The sequence below is a fragment of the Sciurus vulgaris genome, assembly GCF_902686455.1.
Source record: "Sciurus vulgaris genome assembly, chromosome: 9".
Classification (NCBI taxonomy): Eukaryota; Metazoa; Chordata; class Mammalia; order Rodentia; family Sciuridae; genus Sciurus; species Sciurus vulgaris.
The window spans coordinates 96,612,956-96,640,562 of NC_136469.1; the positions used below are offsets into that span (position 1 = coordinate 96,612,956).

The 27,607-nt window shown below is 34.8% G+C and overlaps 1 protein-coding gene across 17 annotated transcripts in view; it reads right to left on the reverse strand.

The window, feature by feature from the left end:
• Positions 1-27,607, reverse strand: part of ADGRL3 (adhesion G protein-coupled receptor L3) — a 760,294-nt gene that overhangs the window by 142,489 nt on the left and 590,198 nt on the right. For 14 of the 17 annotated variants that reach the window (XM_079153720.1, XM_079153723.1, XM_079153727.1 and 11 more), the window contains 2 exons: positions 18,047-18,232; positions 15,151-15,189 (listed from right to left, as the gene is read on the reverse strand). In XM_079153720.1, coding sequence (XP_079009846.1) covers positions 15,151-15,189; positions 18,047-18,232 — 225 coding nt within the window. The remainder of the gene's footprint in view (positions 1-15,150; positions 15,190-18,046; positions 18,233-27,607) is intronic. The other 3 variants (XM_079153729.1, XM_079153730.1, XM_079153732.1) reach the window with 1 other exon arrangement.

A 27,607-nucleotide genomic window follows, 5' to 3' on the forward strand; every position in this document is an offset into this window, starting at 1 on the left:
GAAAGATTAAACTAAGTAATGGTGGGCATACTTTTGAAAAACTGCCTAATAATATAAATTGTATTTTACTCTTTACATCAATATCCTGTTCTTCTGTATGTCCTCCTGAATGCAACACCTTCCCCCTACCCTTTTTGGTACTGGAGATTAAACCAGTGGCACTTTACCACTGAGCTACGTCCCTAGCCTTTTATTTTTTTACTTTCTTTCTTTTCTTTTTTTAATTTTGAGACAGGGTATCACTAAGTTCCTTAGGGCCTTCCTAAATTGCTGAGGCTGCTCTTGAAATTGCAATTCTCCTGCCTCAGCTTCCTGAGCTACTGGGATTACTACACCACCATGGCTTGCTGAGTGCTGCATCTTTATCAATACACATAATCATTATCCTGGACAAGATGTTTTACTCTTACTTGAGTTAGTTCGCGGTTATGTTCAAACATTTTTCTTCATGTCTGAATCTCAGGATATGTTGAGGAAGAGAAATATGTCTTCAGGACGTCTTTGCTTTTATGTCCCGCTTTCTCACCATGTATATTATCATGTGCCACACAGAAGTATTTTGGTCAATAGTAGATCACATATACAATGTGATCCCTTAAGATCATATCACCTAGTGGTGTCTGATCCCTCTACTTTGTATAAGTACACTCTATAATGTCCACATAAGGAGGAAATCATCTAAGGATGCAGTTCTCAGAAAACACACACACACACACACACACACACACACATATGCAAACACATGAATATGGTTTATATTGATTAATAATTCAAAAAATAAGTTTTCTTCAAGAATTCTTTATTATTGACTTTTTGATATAGTTTATCAGTTGAGAATAAAATAAAACACAGCAAAAGTTTTAAATCATTACGAAATAGGGCACATTTTACTCCAATCTGGATTTAGATATTGATTCAAATAAAAAATTTAAAGGTCAAATGTTCAAAAAGTCTTCAAAACAGTTTATAACCTGTAGGTTTTTTATTAGAAGTCAGGTTGAGTGACTGATATTTACACATCTGATCAATAAACCTAAGATTCATTTTATAAGCACTGTCATTTAATATTATTAAGCTTATAAAAACTACTAATCTCTGAACTCCCTTTTATATTACAGTGAAGTATTGGCATTTTCAAGTCTTAATTAAAATTAGATCATATAACACAACTGACCTTAATGTAATAATAAGGATCTTTAACAGAAGAACTAGATGAAACTAAAATTCCTTAGAAAAGATTCAGCCTCTGAGACCCCTTATTATTTAAAATTATTGTTTTTATCAAACTGTATTTGGACTATTGCTTTTAAAATCTAGTTTGACTTAGGGTGAAATGACTTAAAGCTGTCACTGAAATCTGTACTGTATTACAGGAACTACATAGAGCTATAGACTTAACTCTACATTCTTGCTAACTCAGTATTCATTCAACAAATATTAATTGAACACCTTCAATGGACCAGTATGTTCCCTCTTCTCTCAATGTGGTAACATAGTAAGACCAGATAATTAAGTAACTAACTAAAACCCAACATGACCAGCATTATAATAGTAAAAACAGGGTTCAAGCTCTGTATGGAAAAGAATCCCTAATATGCAAAGTTCAAGTTGAAATTCAATTCTGATCAAGGACAAAGGATATAGTGTGTACTTACAATCACAGAGGTAAAAAGCACTAGGCACTCTGAAGGAATTAAAAAAGGCAACAAGATGTCACTGAAAAAATTTTAAAGTGAGATGTAATATACATTATAACAGTTAATATTTCTTGGACATATTCTTGGATATATTCTTGAATATATTCTTGGATATATTAATGCTTCACATGCATCAATATTAATTTTCTCAAGAACCCTGTAAGATAGAAATTATTAGTATCCTCATCTTACAGTGAGAAAATTGAGACTCAGAAGAGCTAACTAACTTGCAAAAAGCTAATTAGCTAAATGGGGTAGAATCAGGGTTCAAATCCAGGCATTCTGGTTCTAGCAATGAAGAAAAGCAGAAATTTCAAAGGCATTTAAACAATTTGCTGATTAGTTAAAATCACTAAGAAAAATAAAGAAGATTGTTGTCATGCATAGGATGTTTGGTAGGCAATGAGAAAGCACTCACTTAAAATGGGCATAAAGTAAAAGGAGTAAATTTGTATTCTTTAAATGATAGTATGTGTATGTATGTTAGGAGAAGATAGACAGAACATGAGAAACTCAGGTTCCCTTATTTTGAATGCAAATTATCTGAATGACGTCAATTAGATGGATTGAGATCGGCCAGAAGCTTACACAAGAGATCTGTTCTTGACATAGTTTAGGCATCATAAATCAAAACAGCCTTATGGCAATCATTGGTATATTTAACATAACCCAGAGAAATTTAATAGAGAAGAATTGATGGCATGGAACCACTAACAACAGAGAGAAAAGTGAAGAAAGAATAGTGAACAATGGAGATGAAAGAGTTTTACTACTTAAAAAGAAAATGGTAAAACAGAAGTCAAAGAAAAGAATTCCATCAGTTTTAAAATTAGGGGTTGGGGTACAACTTTCTGAAAGAGTGTGTGCTCAGCAGGTGCCAGGCCCTGGCCTCAGTCCCCAAAATAAATGATAATAACAATCATAGAACATCCATAAAGTTCTTTCTTTTGAACTTATAACAACTCAGGTTCCCCACCTTACCTCAACCCCTCCATAACTGGTAGAATGGTATAAAATAAAAAGAAAAAATCACAGAGAGACTATTTTGATGAACAAATAATTCAAGTTCATTTATCATTTCTTCAAAGAAGGACATTTATCCATTCAACAAACACTTCTGGAGCATTTAATAGATACCCACACAATTCTGTATGATTGTGATACATCTTAATGCAGGGGCATATATGAACTGAATATTCTGGCAAGGGAAGCAAATAAAGGACATAACAATAAAAGATGCAAATGTCATGTAAATTAAAATGAAAACAGACTGGAATGAGGAAATCTAGAATCAGGGGCATGTTGGGGTAGAAGGTGGTTAGTGTTTTTAAATAGGATGGTCTATATGGGCTTCATTGACAAGGTAACAGTTCAACAGAGGGGTTGAGTGAATTACCCATGTAGATATCTACCTAGAGGAAAAAAATCCAATCAGAAAGAACAAGCTGAATAAAATTCCTCAAATGGGAACACACAAACCTTCAAAAGGCATATGTTTGAGCTTAGCCACATCCACTGAGATAGTGAAAATAAAGAATTCAGTACAGACATGGAAGGTCTGAGGTATCTATTAGACAGCAAATGAAATGTTGAGAAGTTGGCTGAAAAATTAATTCTAGGCTTCAAGAGAATGGTCTGTGCAGGAGACAACATTTGTGAACCACAGGCATATAGGTGGTACTTATTTAAATCAGGGAGATCATTCAGGAAGTACAGGGTAGTGGACTAAGCTTTGTGGTAGATGGTGCTCTAAGCTTAATGGTTTGGAGACATAAGAGTAACCTTCAAGGGAGACCAGAAATTAAGTGCTGATTAAGTGAGAGGAAAATCAAATGATTTGTCTTCAGGAGAGTCTACCAAGGAAGAAGTGATTGGCTGTATCCAATGTTTCCCATCAGTCTAGTAACATAGTTTGATCACTGACCATTGGTTTAGCAGTTTCAAATCATTAAGAATCTCGACTGCTATCCTTTCAATTGTGAGGGCAAAGGCCCGATAAGGTGAATTTAAGGGAGAATGAGAGGAGATCGAATGTCAGTAAGTGTGAAGATTTCTTTGGCAGTGCGCACCAGAACACTACTAAAATATGGGCAGGAGCTTCCACAAAACAGTTGAGATCATTTAATGTATGTTACATACAATTTTAAAGGTCCTGAGTATACAGAAATAAAAGTGGCAATGTTTCCACTTCTATCACTGAGTTAGGAGCTCAGTGATAGAAGAGGAAAGAAACATTAAAATACAGCTTGATAATTGCGCCACAGAAGGAAACTGAGAGTGTTATAAGTTCATATAAGAGGGCATTCATCCAGACAAAGTGGGACAAAAAATGCTTCCTTAGAGTAATTGACATATGAAGTGGGCGTTGACAGATAAGACAAGGTTACTGCAATGAAGGGAAGGAGAAAGGAAAGGGAATGTAGAATTAACCTAAGCAAAAGGTATTGTGACTACAAAGGTACAGAGGCCTGAACTGCAAGTGCCACTGTGATTTGAGAGTGTAGGATTCAAGTTCAAAGAAGGAGGGAACTGTTAAAGGTGTGAGGGATTAGTCAGAAAAGTCAGGCACCTGTTGCTGTAGTGTCAAACAGGGATTTTTTTTTTTTCTGAAAGTGCAGAAGAGATGAACAGAAGTAGTGAAATGTAATGGTCAAATTTGCCTCTTTAAAACATGACTCAGCAGTGGAGAGAATGGATTAATGAAAGAATCTGGAAGTGTATAACATAACTGGTTAACTGGTTTTTTTAGAATCGACTAAAGCTGCTAGCTGAAGCTGTAAGAATGGATGTCAAAAGAAAACGAACTTAACGTCTGAACTCATCTTGCAAAAATAGTGTCATGACCTGTTTAAAGCATTTAAATGGCATTTGGAATCTTAACTCTTTTCCACAGCATTCCTACTACCATGTTCTCCTTCAACCTGTTGCTTTAGACATATTCGTCTTTTTTTATTCCCAGTCTCTCCAACAAATTCTGCCTTGAACACCTTTACCCAGAGTGACCTGAAATGCTCTTTCTCCAGGTGAAATAAGGTTAAGCCCAGAGAGCCAGGACTCAGCTTCACTGTCTTCCTTAGAGAGTCTTCCTTGATCCATACATAAAGTAACATTTGCTGCTAATTACATAACTTTAAAAAAATATTTGCATGGTATTTCTTCAATCTTATTTTTTATCACTTCAATTGCCTGACTGATTGACTGTTATCTTTCCCAAACATGAATGAACCTGCTGAACTAAGACAGGAATTGCCCAAGAACAGAAATCTTATCCTGGATCCCTGCACTGGAACATTACCTGAAAGATAGGAACTCAACAAATATTGCCTGATAAAGTGAATGAAGGAAGGAATGTAAGTTTTTCTTAAATTCTATTTGCTTATTATTTTTTGAAAGAAAATGGGTTTTTCTAGGTTAAAAAAAGAACTGATGATAGGAAAATTTAAGACTATTACAGCCCTAAATATAATATGATAGCTAGATTTACACACAAGTAAAAACTATGAAAATTTGAAAGAACAATGAGATTTAAATGTTAATATAACAATATTGGTTGACTAATTATAAACAATGTACTATACTAATGTTGGATGTTAAGAATAGAACCGAGAAACTATACATGCTTATATATGGGAAGTTTACAGGAACTCTCTGTATTACCTGATCAATTTTTCTTATTTTTTGGTAATGCTGGGGATTGAAACCAGAACCTCCTGCATGCCAGACAAGTACCCTACCACTGAGGATAGACATCATTCACACCCTCAATCCTTCTATAAAGCTGAAATTGTTCGAAATATAATGTATATTAGTTTTTAATAAAGGATATGCTTGTGAACACTTAAAAACACAAAATTATATAATTTAAACTTGAAAAATCTATCTATAGAATACCACAACTCCCAAAAAAGAATCACTTTTGACTATTTAGTGGATTCCTTCAAGACTGTTAAATATGTGTGCATATACACTAGTAAATGTGATTGCTATAATGATGCTTTTATCTGATTTGTTTGCTTTTTCACTCTTAGTTGAATATATATCCTGGCCATATTTCTAAGTTGGTACAACATCTACCTGATTCTTTATGTGTCTCAAGAGCACTATATTATTTGGTATAGTAGTTTATTCATCAGTTTCATCAGTGTTAATTTGTTTTGCAATATAAACCACAAACCAAATCTACCTTGTGATCATTTCAATGTACCTATTGTTTTCCACAGAGATTGCTACCCTGTTCTGTGGGTCTGTCACAGTTACCCCCAAAGTCTTTAACCCAGGCAAAGCAAACCACACTGTTTTCTAATTGTACAAGAAGATATCTAAGGAACTCTTATAAAACGTTGATGTAAGTAAAACATTCCTCTCTGGTAGCTGACACCAATGACTGCTTTGTCAAAAGAGAGTTGAAAGACTGAAGGAGAGGGGGGAGGCAGGGTTGAACTGTACAACTCCAAGGGATCAGCACTTTCACAACAGTGCTAGTGGTGTGCATAGGAGTTAACAATGCAGAGGTTCTTTTGGGAGGAGGACATATTTATTATTCTATCTTTTGAATTTTAATCCATGTGTTTAAAATATAAGTTTTCAGAAATAACTTAAAAGTCAGATGCAGTGACACATGCCTGAAGTCTCAGCAACTTGGGAGCCTGAGGCAGGAGAATCAAAAGTTCAAGGCCAAGGTCAGCCTCTGCAACTTAGCAAGAACCTGTCTCAAAAAATAAAAGGGCTGTGGATGTAGCTCAATGGTAAAGCATCCCTGGGTTCAATTCCCCATTAAAAAAAAAAAAAAAAAAAGCATAAACCCTTTAGTTACTTGTCTTTTTCCATCTTCCTACAGGAGGATTAACCTGACATGATTACTGGAACCTAAGTAGTCATCTTCTCATTAAAGGGTGGAAGTCCATGTGTTAAAGATAATGGAGCATAAAACAGGGGAAGCCTTACTATGATAACTTTACAGAGTTTTCAAGGTAATCCTAGACTGCTTCATCTGCACTTTTTTTTTTTTTAATTTGTGAAAACTGGCTCTGGTTTGTTACGTAGTTAAATTTTTGTTACAACTGTCTGTACAAAATTTACACGTTAGACACATTAGATAAAGGGAAATATAAAATTATAACTACTGGGAGCAATTCTAAAAAATCATTTGTTTGGTTCCAAGCCATCATGCAACTATTTTCTTGCAAATTACAATTTAAAACTTCCATTTCTTTTCTGACCTGCGCCAGAAAAGCTAATGATAATTTCAGAAATTAGGGTCTTAAATCTGTAATGCTATCTTTGAATCATTTTCCTTCTGGTTAGCTATGTGATCATAAAGCTATTAAAGAAATAGCAAAGCATATTCTCCTACATTTGCACAGAAATAATATCTAGTTATATTTTATGCATTTAAATTTTTCTGAAGGTAAACTATATGCTCAGAAAGCAATGATGCATAGAATGGACTTTAAATAAGCAGCTTTATAATTAAGTATGACTTGGGTTTTGATCTGGAAATTAAGTGAGGGAAGAGAATGTTGTTAAAAAGAGAAAATGTTTTTGTTTTAGATGAAAATATTTTGTTTAGAAACAGAACAGTGTGCCCCACCCCAACACCATCAGAATCACTTTCTGAAGCATTCATAAACCATGTCTATACAAACAGCAGCTGGATCTTGTGCTTATTTATAGAAAATAGGCAAAATGTAAGAGGCAGAAATGAGTAAAGCAGCCATCTCTGCCTGACCTGACACATTCACTAGGGGAATTTTCAGACATTCCCAGGATGATGTTCTTTCTACGTCAGAGCAGGGATTCCATTACATAACATTTGTTATTGTCCTTTGGAGTTCTTTTGGATTTATGAATTGACCTCTTTAAGCTTTTAAATAATATCTGTATGACTTACTCTGCTTCTATTACATATGATTTCACTGTCTTTGGATTCAGTGATTGCATTTTAGCAGAAGTTAATGACTGCAACGTTTAGGAAGCGATTCTTACAACCATGCTTTATCTAAAGAAATCTACTCTGTTTTTGTAGATGGAAGTTACTTTCTTTGATCTCAATGTCTTTTAACAATAGGTTAAGGGCCCCAGAAACATGCAGGGTGCAGATTTATATTTTCTCTCTTACTGACACAAATCAAGTACAGATTTATCAAGCTGTGAAATATATTAAGTTCACAGGGTTTTAACAAAGGGTTACCAAACCACAAGAACCCGCTGTGATTCAAACTACTTTCAGATGTCCTTTTAATTATATTAAATGAAAGTTTTGGTTGGCTTTGATGCTTATGGGCAAACATCGAAATCTCTTGAAAGAGCTGCTGAAAGTACTCCCTGTTGCTGTAGTTAATATACTACATTGTATGCACACTGCTAGCCAATTTATTCTACCCACTTTAACAAGGATCTCCAGCCTGACAGGCCACACGGAATAGTATCACAAGTCAAGCAAAGCACAAATCATTAGAGGACTACGAAAGTTGTTTGACATGCACCACAGAGCGCTTTGTCACACAGCCAATTAAGTGACCAAACAAGGAACTTGAAAATACTCATTAATTTCTTCCTAGCAGTATAAACGGAACTTAGAATCCTTCTTGTCTTGGGCACCAAAGACACACAAGTAAAACTGGTATGATTCAATTTGCACTTTGTCAAAGTTGCAAGTATGGTTCACAGAAATATGAATATGGTTCACAGAAAGTCTGCACTAATGACACAAAAAAATGAAAGGTATGAGCAAAAATGTTTAGGTATTATGCACAATAATAGAGTGGATTTTTTATATTAATAAAAAGTTGACATTACTTTTATCTTTGAAAAGCTACATCAGCATTTTGAAGCAAATTTACTAGCACTTAGCAGCATTTCCTTCTTGAAACATGAACTTCAGGAGACTCTAGGATCCCATAACCTCTTGCCCCTTCCCTTCCTTGCAGACTGCTCTTCAATCTCTGCTGCTGGCTTCTTTATCTCTCCTAGACCTCTTAATAGTAGAGTATGCTGGTGCTCAGAACTAGATCCTTTTCTCTTTCTACTCTTATTCCCTGGATGAATTCCTTTAGCACGGTGACTTTAAATGTCATTCTAAACTCAACAGTACCAAAGGATTATTTCTAGGCTGACTTATCAACTAAACTTTGAGCTTTTGTGTTTAATTATATATTTAGTATCTTATTGTGCATCTAATAGGCATCTCAAACTTAACAATTCCCATAATGAAGTTCCTCTCTTCTGTGTGTGTGTGTGTGTGTGTGTGTGAACCCAGGGGCACTCTACCACTAAGCTACATCCCTAGGGTTTTTTTTTATTTTTGTTTTTATCATTTGAGACAGACTCTGGATAAACCGCCCAGGCTGCCTCAAATTTGCAAGCCACCTGCTTCAATCTCCCCAGTAGATAAGATTAAAGGCCTCTGCCACCATTCTCTGCTGAAGTTCTTTCCTCATCTCTCTCAAATTGGTCATGACTAGACATCTCAATAAATAGCAACATCATCCTTCCAGTTGCTCAGGCTAAAAGATTTCTTTCCTTTCAACTCTTTTACTCTGATACTTTTTATCAAATCCTCTGTTTCACATTAAAAAAAAAAAATCCTGAATCTGAATTATCTTAGCATGCAGCACAAATATGTTAATCTAAGTGACATCATCGCCCTATTGGTCAACCAACTTCAGTCCTTACCTTGCTGCTACAGAATATATTGTATTTTAAAAACACATCAGGTCATGCCATTCCTATGCTCGGTAACCAGCAATGATTTACTGGGTCTCCTGGGATAAAAGCTGAAGTTCTTACAATGGCTCTCAGAATCTGGGCCTTGCCACACAGCAGCATTATTTTCTATTACCCTCCTTTCTTTCACTCTGCAGAGGTCTCCTTAATCACCAAGAGTCATCTTCCCACTCCAGCAACTTTCTTTTCTCCCTACTATGCTCATCTGCATAGTTAATTTTTTCACTTTCCAGACTTACTGCCTCAGTAATTAATTACTGCCTCAGTAATTAATTTCTTGTTTTCTTGTTTTCTTTTTCTCCTTAATGTTTATCATCATGTAGCATACCATAGTTAGCATACTGTTTTTATTCCATCAGTAGATTTTTGCCCTAGAAGAGAGAGCTAGGATTATTGCCTGTTAGGTAAAATGCTCAACTAGTAATGCTTGAATATTTTTGTTGGTGATTACTGTGTGATGGTTTTCCATTCCAAGACAGAGAATGGTTTTGCATTGCTAACACTGGGAATAGAAATTTCTAGATTAGTAAGATTAAAAAAATAAATGAATAAAATAACAGGATTGAATTACAGTTTTAAATTGAAATGAGGGTTTGTTCATAATACTTTGTAAGCTTTGAAAAACAGAGATCATCTGTCTTTCAAAAATAAAAGAAGAAAGAATTGAAAGAAAACCAGATATTTATTTTAATTCCCACCTGTCTACCAATTTTTTTTTTTTCTGATAAGTTCCCAGCAAATACCAAAAAATTACCCAGAGGATTCACATCAATACCAAGATGTATTTTTATTTCCCATTAAGCAAGCATGTCTTTTTAGGGAATATACTCTGTCTCTGAGACTTATAAGACAAAAGAAAAAGAAGAAGACTACTGATAAAAATATAAATATATTTCTTAACTAGGAAAATATTCTGCTTTTGAAACAGTAAAATATGAACACCATTAATTTTTGATAGTTCTTATTGAACAATATCAATAAACATTACTACTTAAAGGACGGCAATTCTATTTAAAGATGGGGGGAAAACAAAGTCCTGTACATTTATAGACCATGATGGCAGTTGTTCTTAAGCTGTTTGAGGTTAGACTCTACTCATTAAAACAACAGATGTCTCTTTGGAACCCTATAGTTTTATACTGGTTTTTTTATACTACCGTATCTTCCCCAGCCTGCAACCCAAGACTAGAGACAAGAACTTTTACCATTTACATGTACTAGCATGGTTGTATTCAAAAAGAACAGGTATTGGGCTGGGGAATAGCTCAGGGCTGGGGAGATAGTTCAGTTGGTAGAGAACAAGCACAAGGCCCTGGGTTCAATCCCCAGCACCACAAACAACAACAAACAAACAGGTGTTGGTGAGGGTGTAGAGAAACTGGAACATTCATATGTTGTTAGTGGAAATGTATGGTACAGGTACTTTGGGAAACAAGTTGATAGTTCCTTCTTTAACCTTGAGTTATTATAGTTTCTGTTTGCTTCTTTTATTTTCAATATAATAACTTTTTCATCAGAGTCTCCTCTAAAAGAATCTGAAAGCAAATCATGTTTGCATATGACCTTAATTTAACAGAATGGAATAATTATACACAGTCATTGGCACTTAGTCTCAAACAGACAAAAACAATTGTTTTTTCTCCTGCCATCTCTAAAATATAGCACCAAAAAAAATCAATCAATAGGAAACAAATGAAATATCCGGACTTCTATTATCAAATAATGAGACCAGCACTGTTAGAGAAGTATCACAGGTGTTAGGAACATATGATTTGGAATCAGGACTACTTGGAATGCAGGGTTCCTCGATTATTATCATATAATCTTATGAAAGTTATTTAGTGCTCCCTGGGCCACAATTTTTACTTCTGTAAGTTAAGAATTGCAATAAGTATACCAGAGTGTTATTATAAATACTAAATAAGAATGTTCTCCAATAGCTCCGCACAGCAATGGCCAAATAATTAGTGCCTAGTAAATATTCTTAACAACAAATCATAGTTATTCTTAATCCTGATGTTGAGGAAATTAAGAATGCGTGTCAGGGCAGCAGTGGCAATGTCATCTGTGCCAGTAATGTATTCTTAGGCCAATTATTTCATCTCCTTCAGTTTTTGGCCAACTCATCTTCATCTCCAAGGTTCTTTTCTGGCAACACTGCATCATAGCAGTTGTTTAATGTACATGTCTGACACAGACTTCTTTTTCTCTGGCATAAAACTTAAAACTTCTTAAATATAGGTACTGTGCCCAAGATCAAGTAATGCTATGCTTTATTATGACACATCAATTTCCACCTTTCAGTAGTAAACAAGGATTTCAATGTAATGCAAATTACAAATAAATAAAGAAAAAATAAAATATGTCGAACTCAATTTTTTAAATTAAAACTCTGGAAATGAAAATGTTATAGTCTTAACAGATTTCAGTTATCATAATTGGTAGTGGACAGTTCAGGTTTTACTGTGATTTTATTTGTGTGTAAAATAAACAAAAAGTAGGAAGCAAAACAAAAATGTAAACATGGATGTAGATGATTCATAAAATAGACACTGAAACACTATATCTTTGAAAATCAAATGGATTTAGATGGTCAAAGTTGATCCTAGAAAAATCACAGATTATGCATTTGGAAAGGCCTTTTTTTTTTTTAAAGAAACAAATGATGATTAATAATGTTAAATTTAATGCCTGAAGCCCTTCAAATATATCCAATACCTATTTGGAAGAGATCTCTGAAAATGCTCTGAACATAGAAACAAAAGAAAACATAAAACTAGTCTTTATTATTCAAATAGATTAGTGTTTAAAGTATCTTTCACTGTGGAATTTCATGGAGTGATAACTACATGAAAATGATCAGAAGTAGTTTGCTGTGTTACTGAGCACAGCATTTCCCCTTCACCAATATTCTGTTTGTATTTCTTCTTATCAGATATTTAGTCAATCGCTGAAACATTTATTCACAGTCAGTCAATTATAACACCAGGAAATCAGCCATTGAATAAACTGTGCTATTAATTTTCCATCAGAGATTCATGTTTGAATGACCATGCATTTCATAGATTTAAATACTGAAAGGCTAATTATCCCAGAGGCCCCATTAAATGGATGGCATGGATTATGATAAAAAACAACCCTGATATTGCTCAAAAAAAGATCTTCAGCTTTCAGTACTGAAGAATAATTTTTCTACTCATTGCTCACACTGAGTACACACACACACACACACACACACACACACACACACACACACACGCCTCCTAAAGCATTTTCTTCCCCCAAACCCTAGAAAAACAAACCTTAACAATTTCTTACATACAAAGATTAATTATTTTGTAAGTAAAATACAAATTAAAAGTTTATCCTCCTAATCTCTGTCTGATGTTCACATTATTTCTTAAAGGACTTTCACAAACTGTCCTTATTTTTCTTATTCTAATGGTTTTAAATTTAGAATAAACACACACAGAGACACAGTTTTTTTTTTTCATTCTGTGCATTCTGTTGTTGTTATTGTTTTTAATTGTTCACTCTGCTTTAAAAGAAAATAACCCTTGAGTAAAAGTAGTAAAAATTGATGAGGTTCAGCAATATGTTACCCCCAAATGCACACTGGCATCTGAGAAAACAGAAGAGGTAGAAAGGTTACCGTCCCCCTGTCCTTCTTCCCTGAAGCAGTTCATAAAACTAAGAAAGAATTTTCTGACCTTTCTCTGAAGCAGGTTGTAATATCTTCAATTTGGGAACTGCCCTCACTATATCCAAAGAGCCTAAAACACAGAGATGGCAAGAAGAATCTGCAGAAAGGGCCCTTGCCTGAGTTTCCTTCAGTTTATCGACATTAGCTCATACTCCCTTTGTCCAATCAGATTTCTCCATGACTGTCCACACTTCAGCAAACACAAGCAAAAAAAAAAAAAAAAAAAAAAAAAAATGCACAGGAGGGCTGGGGGATGCAGCTCAGCAGAAGAACACTTATTTGCCTAGAATGTGTAAGGAGGCCCTGGGTCTGATTCCTAGCACTGCGAAACAAACAAACAAAAAGCAACAACAAACAACAAAATAAAAACCCACAGGTTTCCCTGCTTATTTAGGTCTTCACTTCCAATGACTCCTGTGTCACATAAAAATTATAAATTTGCATGGTTTTCCATGTTAATTTGTCTTTTGTTAGAGAGGCCTTAGCCATGAGACTAGGGATGGGTAAGAAAAACAAACAAACAAACAAACAAAAACAACAACAACAAAAAAACAACTTTCCTCTGTAACAATCAAATCATGCTGGAAGAGTCTGAACCTCTACAAATTTACTGACTTATAGGGTGCACTTGTAATGTGTTCTTGTGTTGCTAAGGAGACATGAAAACACCAAATCCAATCCAAGTGAATTAGCACACATTCCAGAACTAAAGCATAGCTAGACAAAGTGGAATCCATTCAACAGTACTTTATCTGAAGGGCTAATGCACTAACATTGATCAATCAGTATGGTCTGCTACAGGGTCAAGGCCTAGGACAGGGACTGTTGTGGTTTTGTTCACTAATATTTTTGAGGAAATGAAGGATTTCATGTATTTAAAAGTGGTGCAGCTATAAGAAAAAGAATTTGCCAACTGGAATTAAGTAAATAATAATATATAGTATACAGAGATATCTCATCCATTAAAATGTTTACTGTGCTATGCATTTTACAAACTAACTTTTCCCCAATGCCATCTAGTTTTTTGACTATGATTTTATGATCATTAATTGACCTCCTACTTATAAATTCAATTCTTAGTTTTATACTACCCCAAAAGATAGTATATGGAACTATTGAGATCACTGGAAAGATACAAATGAAAAAAATTGGAATTTAGTACCTATATTAACCTAATCTCTTCAGAGTTTTGCTTATACAAAGTCAATGCCTCTATATTATATTTAGTGGTCAATACACTGATAAGGTTAAGCTTTCAGCCTGTCAATTTTACAGCCATTAACCTGGTTCTTCCAGGCTACTCTTTATACATGCACATGTTGATATGTATACATAGAGAATCAAGTTAACAGTCACACAGTTTCATCCTTCCTTCCTTCTTCCTTCCCTTCTTTCCTTCTTATTTTAAAAAATACAATAACCGGGAGCTTGCTCTTGGAATTGTTCTCTTTTACATAAAACCCATAAACCACTGGAATGGTTTCTTGGAAGCAAATTGAAACACATCAGCTGGATAAAAATTACAATTTTCATTGGAATTAACATTTTTGTAATGATAGAGTAAGACAGTCACAAGCATGCCTTGAGTCAATAAACAGCTCCATTTTGGAATAGAAGCATAATGTTCCAAAGTATACTGGATTCTCTGTTGTTTTATATGATTTTGAGAGTCATTTCTGAGTGATTTGGTATTCAATGAATGAATGAAATGTTCTCATACCTACCCCTATGCAAAACTAGAGATTCGTATACTGCACCCAACTCACCTCTTAATGATGATCAGTATGTTCACACCTCAAGTTGCACCTCCTTCTTAGTTTGTTCCTCTGGTTTGACAGAACATTGGCACTGCTTATTTCTTTTTAACACATATGCTTTCTTTCCATTCCCACCCTTCACACCCTCCCTGAAATTCCTTTAGTTCAATATGGTATGCTATTATTTTTCTATTAGATGTCAATACATGCCATCCACCAACAGAGACAATTCAACAACTTAACACATTTATAAAAACGCAGAAAGTACCTGGACATAGGCTCTGCAAGAGCGCTCTCTTTTCTGAAGCTGAATCCATTAAGACAGCAGATTAAACACAGAATAGAAAAAACAAGTTAGTGACAGAAGAAAACAAGAAAAATAAAAGAACACATCTACACAAAACACCTTATTTTTTTTGTTCACTACTGTCTGGAAGAAAATGAAAGCTAAGCAATAGCAAAATGTAACCAGTGGCCTGAAATATAGTAGCCAATACCCTTTCAGAATAACCCCAGTGAGAACTGGATGGTATAAAGCTGTTAGTGATAGAAAGAAACTTCTGAATACAATTAGTAGAAATTAGTAAAAAACAATATTCTTCATTCATTTGAAGTGATCCATTTCACATCAGGTTAGTTATTAATTCATGGGCCACAAATGAAGAGATAAGAAGTTAAATAAATTATGTCAAAAGTTTGAAATTCATTTTTTTAAAAAAAGATAGCAGATTATTTGTGGTTTTCAGACAATAGATGGTTAAGATGCACAACTTATTAGATGTTCATTTATACATACAAAAATTCTGTTTACTGGCAAAATAGAAATGCCTATTCATTATAACTATTTGATTCTAAGGGACAAATACGAAGAGATAAATAACTTTTATAAAAAGAATATGATTAATCTTTTGACTAGTCACTACTTTTATTTTTTGAAGAATGTCTTTTGACAATTTTGACCCCCCCCCAAAATTATACATTTTAGAAACTTTGGTAGGAAAAGAACCCTGTTGCTTGTTTTTGTTTGTCTGAATACAGAATTATGTTTTTCCGGGCAAAAGTTGACAGTAACTTGTATCAGTCCCAAGCATTTTTTTCCTGGTGCTAAAATGAATAATCGATAATAATTTATTCACCCTGTTTAAATAAGTGACCCAGATTTTTATTAAATTAGATTGTGGGCTTTCCCCCTCTTCCTTACTGTTCATCTTCCCCCTTCAGTAACCTTGACTGTTGGAAAAGGAAATGACCCAGGTTTAAGAAGGAGTGACTGATGCTTTTTGTGTAGCTAATACTCTCCCAACTCTAATTCATGCAGTCTTCAAAGAGCACAGAAGCTGCTCCTCTAAAGAATTAAGTGAGGAATAAGTGCAAGTAAATTGCCAATGCTGTCATCTGGATCACTGACTCGCATCTTGGTTTTGCAGGACTCTGAACCCTCCAGAATTTCAATGTGGAGCACAATTGATTTGTACCAAGTTGACTTTGCAAATCTGATGGGTTATTACTGCTTCAGGGAAAGTGGGAACCACAGGAAATGAGAGCAAGCCAGCAAGCACGTGGATAACCTTTGCCCTCCCATCTCCTTACCCCATCATGCAAATTAACATATGACAAACCACATTATATAAACAATTGAAAAGAGCCAAATGGGAAACAAAGAGAGCATTAAAAAGCCTCACAAATGGAAATTTGCCCATTATGTAGTTATTTGATATTCAGAAGAGGCAAGCTGATTAGCTGTAGCTAGTTAGAATGTGACATTAATTGCCAGCTTTACCCGATATCCTCAGACACCAACACCATTTTTAAATAAAGATACAAAGTATCCCTATAACAAGTCATGTTATGGACAGGTAACATTAATAGAAATCACTACTTCCAGTGCACTACGATAACAATAGCTGGCAGTAATATTCATTAATAGCATCAGTCAGCCTGGGTAATAATACGTTAAAACACAGCATGCTCAGATTATATAGGCAGCTGTGGATTATTCTATCAGGGGTCTGGTTGTGATTCTATCAGGACATGTGAGAAAAAAATAACTCCTTTGTAGAAAGAAACTTTAATAATTTAATCTAATAGATAAAATTGCACCTATTTTCTGAAGATAAAATTGCAGGACAAACCATTTGCCAGGTAAAACGTCTGGCTTTTCTATGTTGAACAATCATTATTTAAAAATTTCTTCCATCTTGTTGACTGAGAGTAACCCAGTAAGACCAAAATAATGAAAAGAACTAAAACACTTTCAAATACAACTCTACAAAATCATTTTTCAATGTAAAGGGGAATGTTCTTGTAGTGAATTCCAGAGGAAAATTAGTCTCTTACAGTCAAATTCTTATCTTTAAGTAGAAAGAAAATATCTTAATACTCAAGGTCCTAAATTCAATCATTAAAAATCTCTACTACACAAATGCCATTCAAGAAACATTGTCATTTAATGGTGGCAATTCTATTTTTTCATCATGAGGTTATTTACCATGTGATATTTTGTTATATAAATGATATTCCTTAATATCGTAAACAAAATGCTTTGTATAAATATTAATAAAAATTCATAAGTCTATTTTCCTTAAGTTTAAAATGCAATTATTTTCATTATTTACAATTCAAACAAATTTGTTGATATGTACTTAAACTTTTACAATTTTAATGGGAGTGATCCAAATCCAAGTAATACGAAAATCAAAATGAAGTAAAACTTAACAATTAATTATTTGCCACCTATTTTTAAAAGTAATGTTAATAGGTGAAATTATATAATTTTAAAAAACAGCTCTCATTACTATTTTCTAAATTTCTACTTATTGATTAGACAATTATTTTATTGTCAATTTTTAATATGAAAGTTTGAAGGCAAAAAAAGAAGAAACAAATTGTATTTATCCACAGTAATCTTGTCAGAATTTGGCATACAAAGCAGAGTAATTACTATAGAAATAGTAAATTAAAAAACATATGCAGAAGAATTATCATGTATTCTTTTAGATTAAAACCCTAATACTGTCATTGTTGAAATGAAATAGTGAAGTCATTTGAATATAGCTATTAATTCTCTTTAGCTTTACTTGATTCTACAGAAGAAAGAAAAATTAAGCACAAAAGTCTTACTAATTTGACTACGATTTTAAAAGTTGGATAGCTGATGTCCTTACCTTGTTCAAACTGCGGGCAGCACTGTCCTTTCCCCCTGGGGTCAAGTTCCGGAGCTGGACATCCAGGAGGCCTACCAGCTGGTCCATGGCACGAACTGAGTAGGTGATGTCACCAGCGTTCAGGTGATTCCTGGTTTGCTCAGCTAGCTCTCTAGCAATATTGGCAGCTGTCTCTCCAGATTTTAACTGCAATTTTGAAACACAGTAAAAAGGAAAGAGATCTTATATAAATACTTCCAGTGGTCCCTTCTGACAGTTTTATTTACATGTAAGTTTGAATCATTGAGGCAAGAAATAGTTAATATACTCTATCTGTACCTGATTGCAACTCCTCAATTTTTCCTACTAATTCATCCTTTTCTTCAAACCTGACTTAAATTCATGTTCCTAGAAAGTACCTCTGAGGAAATACACTTCTAAAAAATATTGTCACCCTACTGATTCATTTGACTTGTTAAGTCTAAAGTTTGCCTTATTACTTTTTCTGTAAGTTTCTAAATCGGAATTTGAAGAGTGTTGGGAGTCTGAAATTATATTCTAAGTTCTCATAGGCAAGTGCCTAGTTTAGCAGTTAGTAAACTAAATGACTAGTAAATAAATTCACTAAATATTAGTGAATTCAAAGTGAACTAAGTAAATATTTAAAGTTGTTAAATCTTGTAAAAATTTTATTAAAATACAATTCCTTCTTTCAAAATGATTTTAATCTTCTTACTAAATACATGATAAAAATTTTTGCTCCCCATACACTGAAAAGCAAATTGCTGCTTAGTTTCCAGTTTCCTTTTCTGAAACTACATTCTGATTTTTCAAATATATCCTATAAGAATGTATCAAATAGTTAAAATTTCAAAGATGTTAAAAGATATAAAGACGAATGCCCTATGATCACTTGGGAAATTTGATACCCCTAGGTAAACAGGGGTAAAAAGATAGGAATATACACCAATTTGTAAGAAAGATATGGGAAATATTTTTAAACAACAAATAGGTGTAAATTTCAAGGTTATAATCTTTATCATTTTTAAATTAATAAGTTAAAATAGATTGTAACTTATTTGCACATTGGAGATGAAAGTGCTCAATGTAAAAATAATGACAGTCTCTACATAGTCCCACTTTTCAGAGACTATTCTATAGATGGCCATCCAAACTTCAACCAGCCCCATAACTTTCAAATAAATAAGAGTATTATAATTTAAGAAATGGTTTTCTTTTTGTAAAGTAGCTCAATATAGAGCACATAATCACAAAAAGGAAAATCTCTTTTTAAACACCCTTTAGAGTACATGGAAAGCTCAAATCACACCTAAAACTCTTAGCCAAGTAGGTTTGCACTGTCTACTCAGAGTTACCATTTGTATCAGGAGTGAATGCTAAAAATGAATGAGTAAATAAATTAGAGTGATTAGAACATCTAAATTATGTACAATCATATTTTTGAACAGACTAAAAATACCTAATGAAAGTAATAACAAGGTTGTGAAAATGATTATTACCCTATAAACTACTACTGAGAATATGGATTCAATACCAGTGTCTGAAGTTTTCACATGTTGAAAAACCTATAACCCTCAAATTTTTCTTAATCCTATTAGACATAAGAAATGATCCTACAGGGGACCAGGGATGCAGTTCAGGGAAAGGTTCTTAGTATGTGTAAGGTTCTGGGCTCAATCTTCAATACCACATTAAAAACAGGGAGAATCTCATAAAAATCAAAGAGAGAGCAGAAGAGGAAAGGAACCAAGGGGTATAAGATGAGGAAGGAAGGGGGAAGCACTGGGGAGTGATACTGGCCAAATTATATTGCTATATTGTGTGCATGTAAAAATATATAACAACAAATCCCATCATTATGTACAATTGTAATGCACCAATAAAAAATATGGAAAAAAGGACAGAAAAATAAAAACAGAAAGAATTCCATAGTTGTATAAAAAGAAATGTTAGTTTGTTTGAATGGGTTATGGTTATATAAATCCGAAATGTTAGTTTGTTTGAATGGGTTATGGTTATATAAATCTGCTCAGGTGTATATATATCATGCAATAACTAAAAGTATGAAGGAAATCAATACTGTTAACATCAATCTTCATTCTTTAAGAAGTATTATGTCATGCTACTTATGCACAATAAGTAATATATAAAATAATATAATTCAGTATAATATATATTTAAATGTGTAGAATGAAACCTAAAAAGTGAGAAACAAGAAATACATATCTGTACTATTTAGCCTTCATCAAAATATATTAACATGTATGAAGTATTATTATATAAACAGTATATTGTAGAAATCCTTAAAAAACAAATGGTACTGAGTTAAAGGAATTTGTAAAATTCTTTAGAATCTTCATAGTTAAAGAACCTGTTAAGACCGAATGGACAACATTATAGGGTCCAAGGATAAATATGCAACAAATTCAGTGAGATCAAAGGAGCACCTCATATAACAATCATGAAAGTTCTTTACGGGTTCATAATGTGACATAAGCGATTATAATACATACATTTCAATTCTTACAATTTAGGCCTACTTACTGGTAATCTAGTGAGTCAATAAACAATTTCTTAAAGTTCAATGTGCTGGGGATGCAGCTCAGAGGTCGAGCTCATGCTTATAGCATGTTCAAGACTATGGGTTCAAAACCCAGCACCAAAAAATAAAAAATAAAGGAAAAAGGAGAAGAAAAAAACTCAATATTTATTAATTAGTGATACACTGGTACATTCTAAATATTCAAATTCAATATTCTGTCAATAAGTGTGAATATGTGATCCGATTGGTGGGTAACTTTGCAAAACTCCTTACTGGTGTTTTCTAACAAGAATGCTGGAATTATTATAGTTTTCCAAAGAGACATTCTATTTTTGGTGGGGGGTACTGAGGATTGAACTCAGGGGCACTCAACCACTGAGCCACATCTCCAGTCCCATTCTTTGTATTTTATTCAGAGACAGGGTCTCACTGAGTTGCTTAGTGCCTTGCCACTGCTGAGGCTGGCTTGGAACTCATGATCCTCCTATCTCAGCCTCCAGAGCTGCTGGAATTACAGGAGTGCACCACTGTGCCTGGGGAGACATTCTTTTAATCAATGTACCATTCACAAGTCTTGCATTTGTTGTAGATTATACTCTTATAATGATGAATATATTTGTAGAATTACTACTCTTTTATCTTGTCATTGTATACTTATGTTATTTCACATTTTTCCCTGTTTCTTTGTTACCACATGAGATCTTTTATATCAGAAAAGGTCAGGAGAGATGGACCTCTGGGGTCTTTCGGTACACTTATACATAATGAAAAAAAGTTTGGAATCTATTAAACTAGCAAGATATTTTCTTTATTACTATAGTATCTTCAGAACTAAAAATGCATGTATTGACTTTCATTACTTCTATCAGTAATCATTATTAAAATCACAATTATTTCTCAGAGGATAATTAAGAAGTAAGAGGAATGGTATTTTCATGATTCCATTGCTTTTTAAAATAGTTTTACAATTGTAGTCTTTGATTTATAATAAAGGGGTGAGAAATAATAAGTTGGAAAGAAGGCCTATGTTATTCTCTTATATAAAACTTAAACATATTCTATGTACAGTGTTAAAAAATTGAAAATGTAAAAGAGTAAGTCAAGATATAATTGTTCCTAACAAAAAGATAACTGAGAAATTCAGCAACTTCTATATGTGTCAATAACAATTCAGTTTTGTAAAATAGTCTGAAACTTAATGTTTGGCACCAAGAAAGTTGTGAGAAGAAAACTGAAGTAAAAATGCATTGCCAAAATATTTATAATAAAAACATGAAAGGTAAGTTTTTAAAGTAAAACAAAATTTTTTTTACTCTCACTTCACCTTAAAATTAAGAGAAATCATAGCAAAAATGTTTTCATTCTTTCAACAATCACTTGAACATTTATTATTATTATGGATAATATATACAGCCCTGGCCCTCAGGGAGCTTACATTCCACCACCTGGGATGGGAAGAGTGTTCACATAAAAGAAGATAATATTAATTCAATATTGCAACAGAAGTAACGGAAATGTTACAAGATATTATGGGAACACAGTAAAGGGGAAACAGACACTTGGAAAAGGGTGGGGGGAACCAAAGGAGGCGACAACTAAGTGAAGCCTTTAAAGATAACTGAGGATCACTAGGTGAGATGGAGCACTGGGGGGTCTTGGGGAGAGAGGGCATTCTAAGCAAAGAGGATAGTTTAAGTAAGTCAAGCCTCGAATAGCCATTGTTTGGGAAGACAGCAAATACACAAAGGAAAAAACAAAATCAAAACATTTTTTCTATCATCGGAATCCAACATTGATACCTGTATAGTATAAACTGTGTGTTATGCACTAAACACATATTATAACTAGTTTTCTAAAAAAAAAAAAAAAAAAAAAAAAAGTTGGGTAAATATGTGTTTATGTCTATCTATAATTTCAACAATTACTCATTTAGCCTTATATCACCAACATTCAAATTTCTATAGCTCTGTGCTAAGATCTGAGGATACAGTGGTGAGGTAGGACCTTTCAGGAGCAGTGGTGAAATCTCAGAACTTTATGAAAGCTGAGGTAGGAGGATTGCAAGTTCAAGGCCAGCCTCAGCAACTTAAAGAGAGACCCTGTCTCAAAATAATAAGAGAAGAGCTAGAATATCCTCTGTGCAAGAGTTCTCCTGGTTCAATCCCAGTACCTCCCAACACACACACAAAAGAAAAGAAGAAGAAAGTGAGGGAAGGAGGGAAGGAAGGAGGGAAGGAGGGAAGGAAGGAAAGAAGGAAGGAAGGGAGGGAAGGAAGGAAGGGAGGAAGGGTGGGTAAGGAATCTGGCTTCTCCCACCACCTGTCAATCTGCGTTCTCCGGGCCTCTCACATTACAGGAATTTCCGGCATACGTTGCTGTAATCTTCCTGCCTTTCACGTTATGTCCTAATATGTCATTGGTCCATCAGTCAGTCAGTAAGAATTCTCCTCCACGATTGGTTCCTCTCAGGCCACGAAATTCCTATGTCTGACAGAAACCTTGGGCCATGTTTCTCTTTTCTTTCTTCCCCTTCTCCTGTGCAGACATGAATTGTCTGCATAAAATAAAGGTTCCTTATGTGAGACCTGTATCTGTGGAGTGTTTCTGGGAGCTAGCGATAAACCATAACTGCGCCTTTAACACCTAACATTTGGTGCTGAAACCCAGCCAGATTCCTTACAGGAAGGAAGGAAAGAAGGAAGGAAGGAAGGAAGGAAGGAAGGAAGGAAGGAAGGAAGGAAGGAAGGAAGGAAGGAAGGAAGGGAAGGAAGGAAGGAAGGAAGAAAGGAATATAGAAAGAAAGAAAGACATCATATGCCAGTAATGGAATGAGATGAGCTGTTAAAACTTAACTGTATAATTATTTAATGTTATAGTGTGGTACAGTAGTTTACAGGCACTCTAACCTGACCTATGAAGTTAGGGAATTATTTAGGAAAGGCTTATCTGAGGAAGAATATTCAATTTGAAAGAAAAGAAGGCAGTAGGCTAGCATGTTGGTGGTGAAATTTTCCAGGTAGAGACACTTTGAGGAGGACAGCACAAGAAGTCATGATGGATTTGCTAACAGGGAACTGTCTCAGGAATTTAGGACACTGAATGAGCAAGGAGCAGATTACCTGTAAATAGATGCCATTTGGAAATCATGTGAGGACATTGGGAATTATGCTAAGAAAAATGGGTAGGTACTAAAGAGTTTAAAAAGAAATTGTGTATTCAGGTTTGGATTTGAGCACTCAGGAGTGAATGAAAGGAAATCTGGAGTGAGTAGAAGTTCCATGGGTTAGGGTACTGGAGTGCAGGAAAGTGAAAAGCAGTGGCTAACAGGGTGGGTTAGCACACACCTGTCATACCAGTGACTCCAGAGGCTGAGATAGGAGGATTGTCAGTTCAAGGCCAGCCTTGGCAATTTATTGAGACCCTCTCTCAAAATTAAAAAAAGTAAAAAGGAATGGGGATGTAGCTCAGAGGTAGATCACTCCTGGGTTCAGTACCCAGGGCAAAAAAAAAAAAAAAAAAAAAAAAAAAAGGAGTGGCCTGACTCAGGATCCTGAGAGACACCTGATTGCCTTCCTGTCTGTTGGATGTGGGAGGGGAAGAGAAAGGAAAAGGAGGCACTCAGCACCATACTCAGTTTCTGATTCTCTATGCTTGATGGGGGCCATTAGCTGGGTTTTTCCACAGTTGCTATAGTTTGAAAATAGTTTATGACCACCTTTCCTAAACACCCTTCACCACCCACAACTGTCCCCAGTGACATCTGAAGTCTCTTTCTGATCACTCTATTTATTTCTCTCCTTCTAGTTATCATCAACTAAATTATCTTATTTCCTAACAAAAATATATTAATGTATCTTGAATCTGCATTAAGTCTTGGATGCCCAGAGACAGGATGGAAATATTATCATTTCTAACTTACAGATTTCATTAAAATATCTATCTCTGATATTTCTTCCATTCTGTTTTTCTAAAATGATTTCTTAGAAATAAGCCCATACACTGATAAATTTTAAAAATTTTCTGTGGATTAGTAAATTAATAACCAATATAGGTTATATATATAGTAGGATCACAACTAGGACTTAATAGGGGAGGAAACCCTGCAGTTTTATTTAAGGATAATAAAGTATGACAGAAACAGATACTATGCACATTTTAAATTTTGACACAAGTAAAAACAATTTCTTTTAAAATTAGCTTTGAGATTTTATGAGATGTATTATAACAATCATTCATCAGAGGCCAAAATAATTTCTGAAGAAATTACTCAGTTTAAGTACATGGCTAGGCTCCTACCACTTTTTTGAAAAATCTACTTCTTTTACTATAAATATGAGTTGAATATATAAACAAAATGTTTCTACCGTTATAGTTAACGGTAGGCTAAAAAAGTCTAAAGTCTTAGAATCCCCACTGTTGTGGTTTCAATATTGGATGTTTCCCCAAAGTTCTTGTGTGAGACAATGCAAGACAGTGATTTATAGCCTTATCCTAATCAGTGAATTAACTGGGTGGTAGTCATAGGAAGGTAGCAGGTGGCAGGAGGAGGTATGTTGTCGGGGGTGTGCCTTCAGATATAGTTTGTCCCTGTTCTGCAATGTCTGTTTTTCTCTCTACTTCCTGGTACCATGACCTGAGTTGCTTTCCTCTATCACATGCTTACACCATGATGTTCTGACTCACTTTAGACCCGAAGGAATGGAGTGAGACCTCTGAAACCCTGAGTGTCAAGTAACCTTTTCCTCCTTTAAAATTGTTCTTGTCAGGTCTTTTGGTCACAGAGGTGAAAAAGCTGACCAAAGTATTCATCTATCTCTGGTAGAATTAAGAAACAATTGAATTACATTTCATTCTTGATCTTAGGGAGTTAAGTTAGGGCAATTAAGATACATGAGACAGCTGGGTATGGTGGCACACGCCTGTAATTCCAGCAGCTTAATAGGCTGAGGCAGGAGGATCTTGAGTTCAAAGCCGGTCTCAGCAATTTATCGAGGTCCTAAGTAACTCAGCAAGACACTGATTAAAAAAATCTTAAAAAAAGGGCTGGGTATGTGGCTTAGTGGTTAAGCACCCCTGGGTTAAATCCCTAATATCTAAATATGTATATATTTGACAGAATTCAACCTAATCCCCCAGGGCAAGAAGCTGGCTTATTTTTTATAGTAAAATAGCAATATAATTTCTAGATGTCCACAACTCTCTTCTTTAGAAAATGTAGGAAGAACCTCACATTCTCGAAATCTGCCAGTAACATTTGTAAAAATAAAAGAAAGGAAGTAGCATTTTTAAATTAAAAAAAAGAAAGAAAGAAAAAAAGAAACTATTGCCTGTGACAACTCAAGATAATTCTTTTTCACATAATAGTTGGACCAGGTCACACCTCACTTTGCATGTAAATAATAAGGAAGCAATTCAAAATCCTAATGCCACAGAATTTTAGTTCTCTATATCTCTCCTCCAACCTCAGGTACTGGAGATCAAACCCACAGCCTGGTACATACTAGGAAAACATTGTAGCACTGAACCACATACTCAGCCCTCAAGACAGAATTTTAAATGAACAAAGACTGATGAAATTATAAAATGAAACTAATTCTTTAAAAGTACACAAGATAGAAAATATAAATTCATTTTTGAAAAATTGAATATAAGCTAGACATCAAGCAGAAGCAGAGATTATGATTTTATAGCAGCTATTTAAGAAGGTAAGGAAATATGATATTTTGTCACATATTTCATGAGCCAGGGCTCAGAGGTAATTTGTTGCCTTCAGTAAAAACCAGAAAACATTTTTAAACATTCACTTGAGGATATATCTATTCAACTATCTATCTATCCTTATTTGTCTTTTGATCTACTTTTCCATCCATCCTTCCATTCACCCATCTAGATCCATCCAGCCCTCTACTCATCTATCTAAAGACACCGCTCACACCTCATTGTTGGGAGAAAGTTCCCTTTCTGTAAAAATTGTGTCTTTTATTAAAGCTCACAAAGAAAGTATTCTGGGGCTGGGGAGATAGCTCATTTGGTTGAGTGCTTGCCTTGTATGCACAAGGCCCTGGGTTTGATCCCCATCACTGCCAAAAAAAAAAAAAAAAAAGTATTCCGGGTACTGGCAAAAAAATTATATTTTCTGGGGAGAAAATTGTAATTTTAAAATTATAATTTTATAATATTTGAAAATAGCAGGAAAAAATCAGAAAAGGAGAAGTGGGAATTCAGAGCAGAGCAGAGGAATTGGAAAAGGGAAAGGAAAGAGAGGAGAAAGAGATGAAACAGAAGTGTTATGGTGTATATGTGAGGTGTCCCCAAAAAGTTCATGTGTGAGTCAATGCAAGAAGGTTCATAGGAGAAATGATTGGGTTATGAGATCCTTAACCCAATGAGTGAGTTAATCTCCTGATGGGATTAACTGAGTGATAACTGAAGGCAGGTAAGGTGTGGCTGGAGGAAGTGCGATTGGGGGCATGCCTTTGGGGTAGGTATTTTGTCTCTTTCTCTGCTTCTTGATCAACTGTGAGCTGCTTCATCCACCACACACTTCTGCCATGATAGATGTGCTGCCTTACCTCAAGCCCCAAGCAATGGATTCTGCCATCTATGGATTGAGACTGCTGAAACCGTGAGCCCCCAAATAAATTTTTCTTCCTCCAAAATTGTTCCTGTCAGGTCTTGTAGTCATAGCAACAAAAAAGTCGACTAATACAGGAAGGAAGGCTGGAGAAGGGAGTGGAGAAAAGCTGAGCACTGTGCAGGACACCACCTTTCCTCTGCTAGTTCAGGGTCCTGTTCTACCCTCCCCCAGCCTGCATTCCACTATAGGAGGTGTACTTAAACAGAATTCATTAAGCAAGAGCCTCAGTTCTGGCTTCCAGTGGTTCTGGCCAGTAGGGTGGCTGAATGGCAAGAGAGCACGTGATTCTCAAAGGCACTCTGCTTCCAACTTCTGATTTATTTTTTAACAGGCCATAGGGTTGGGAAGAGCTCTTGTCCTGTTACTAGCTCTGGGTTTCTGC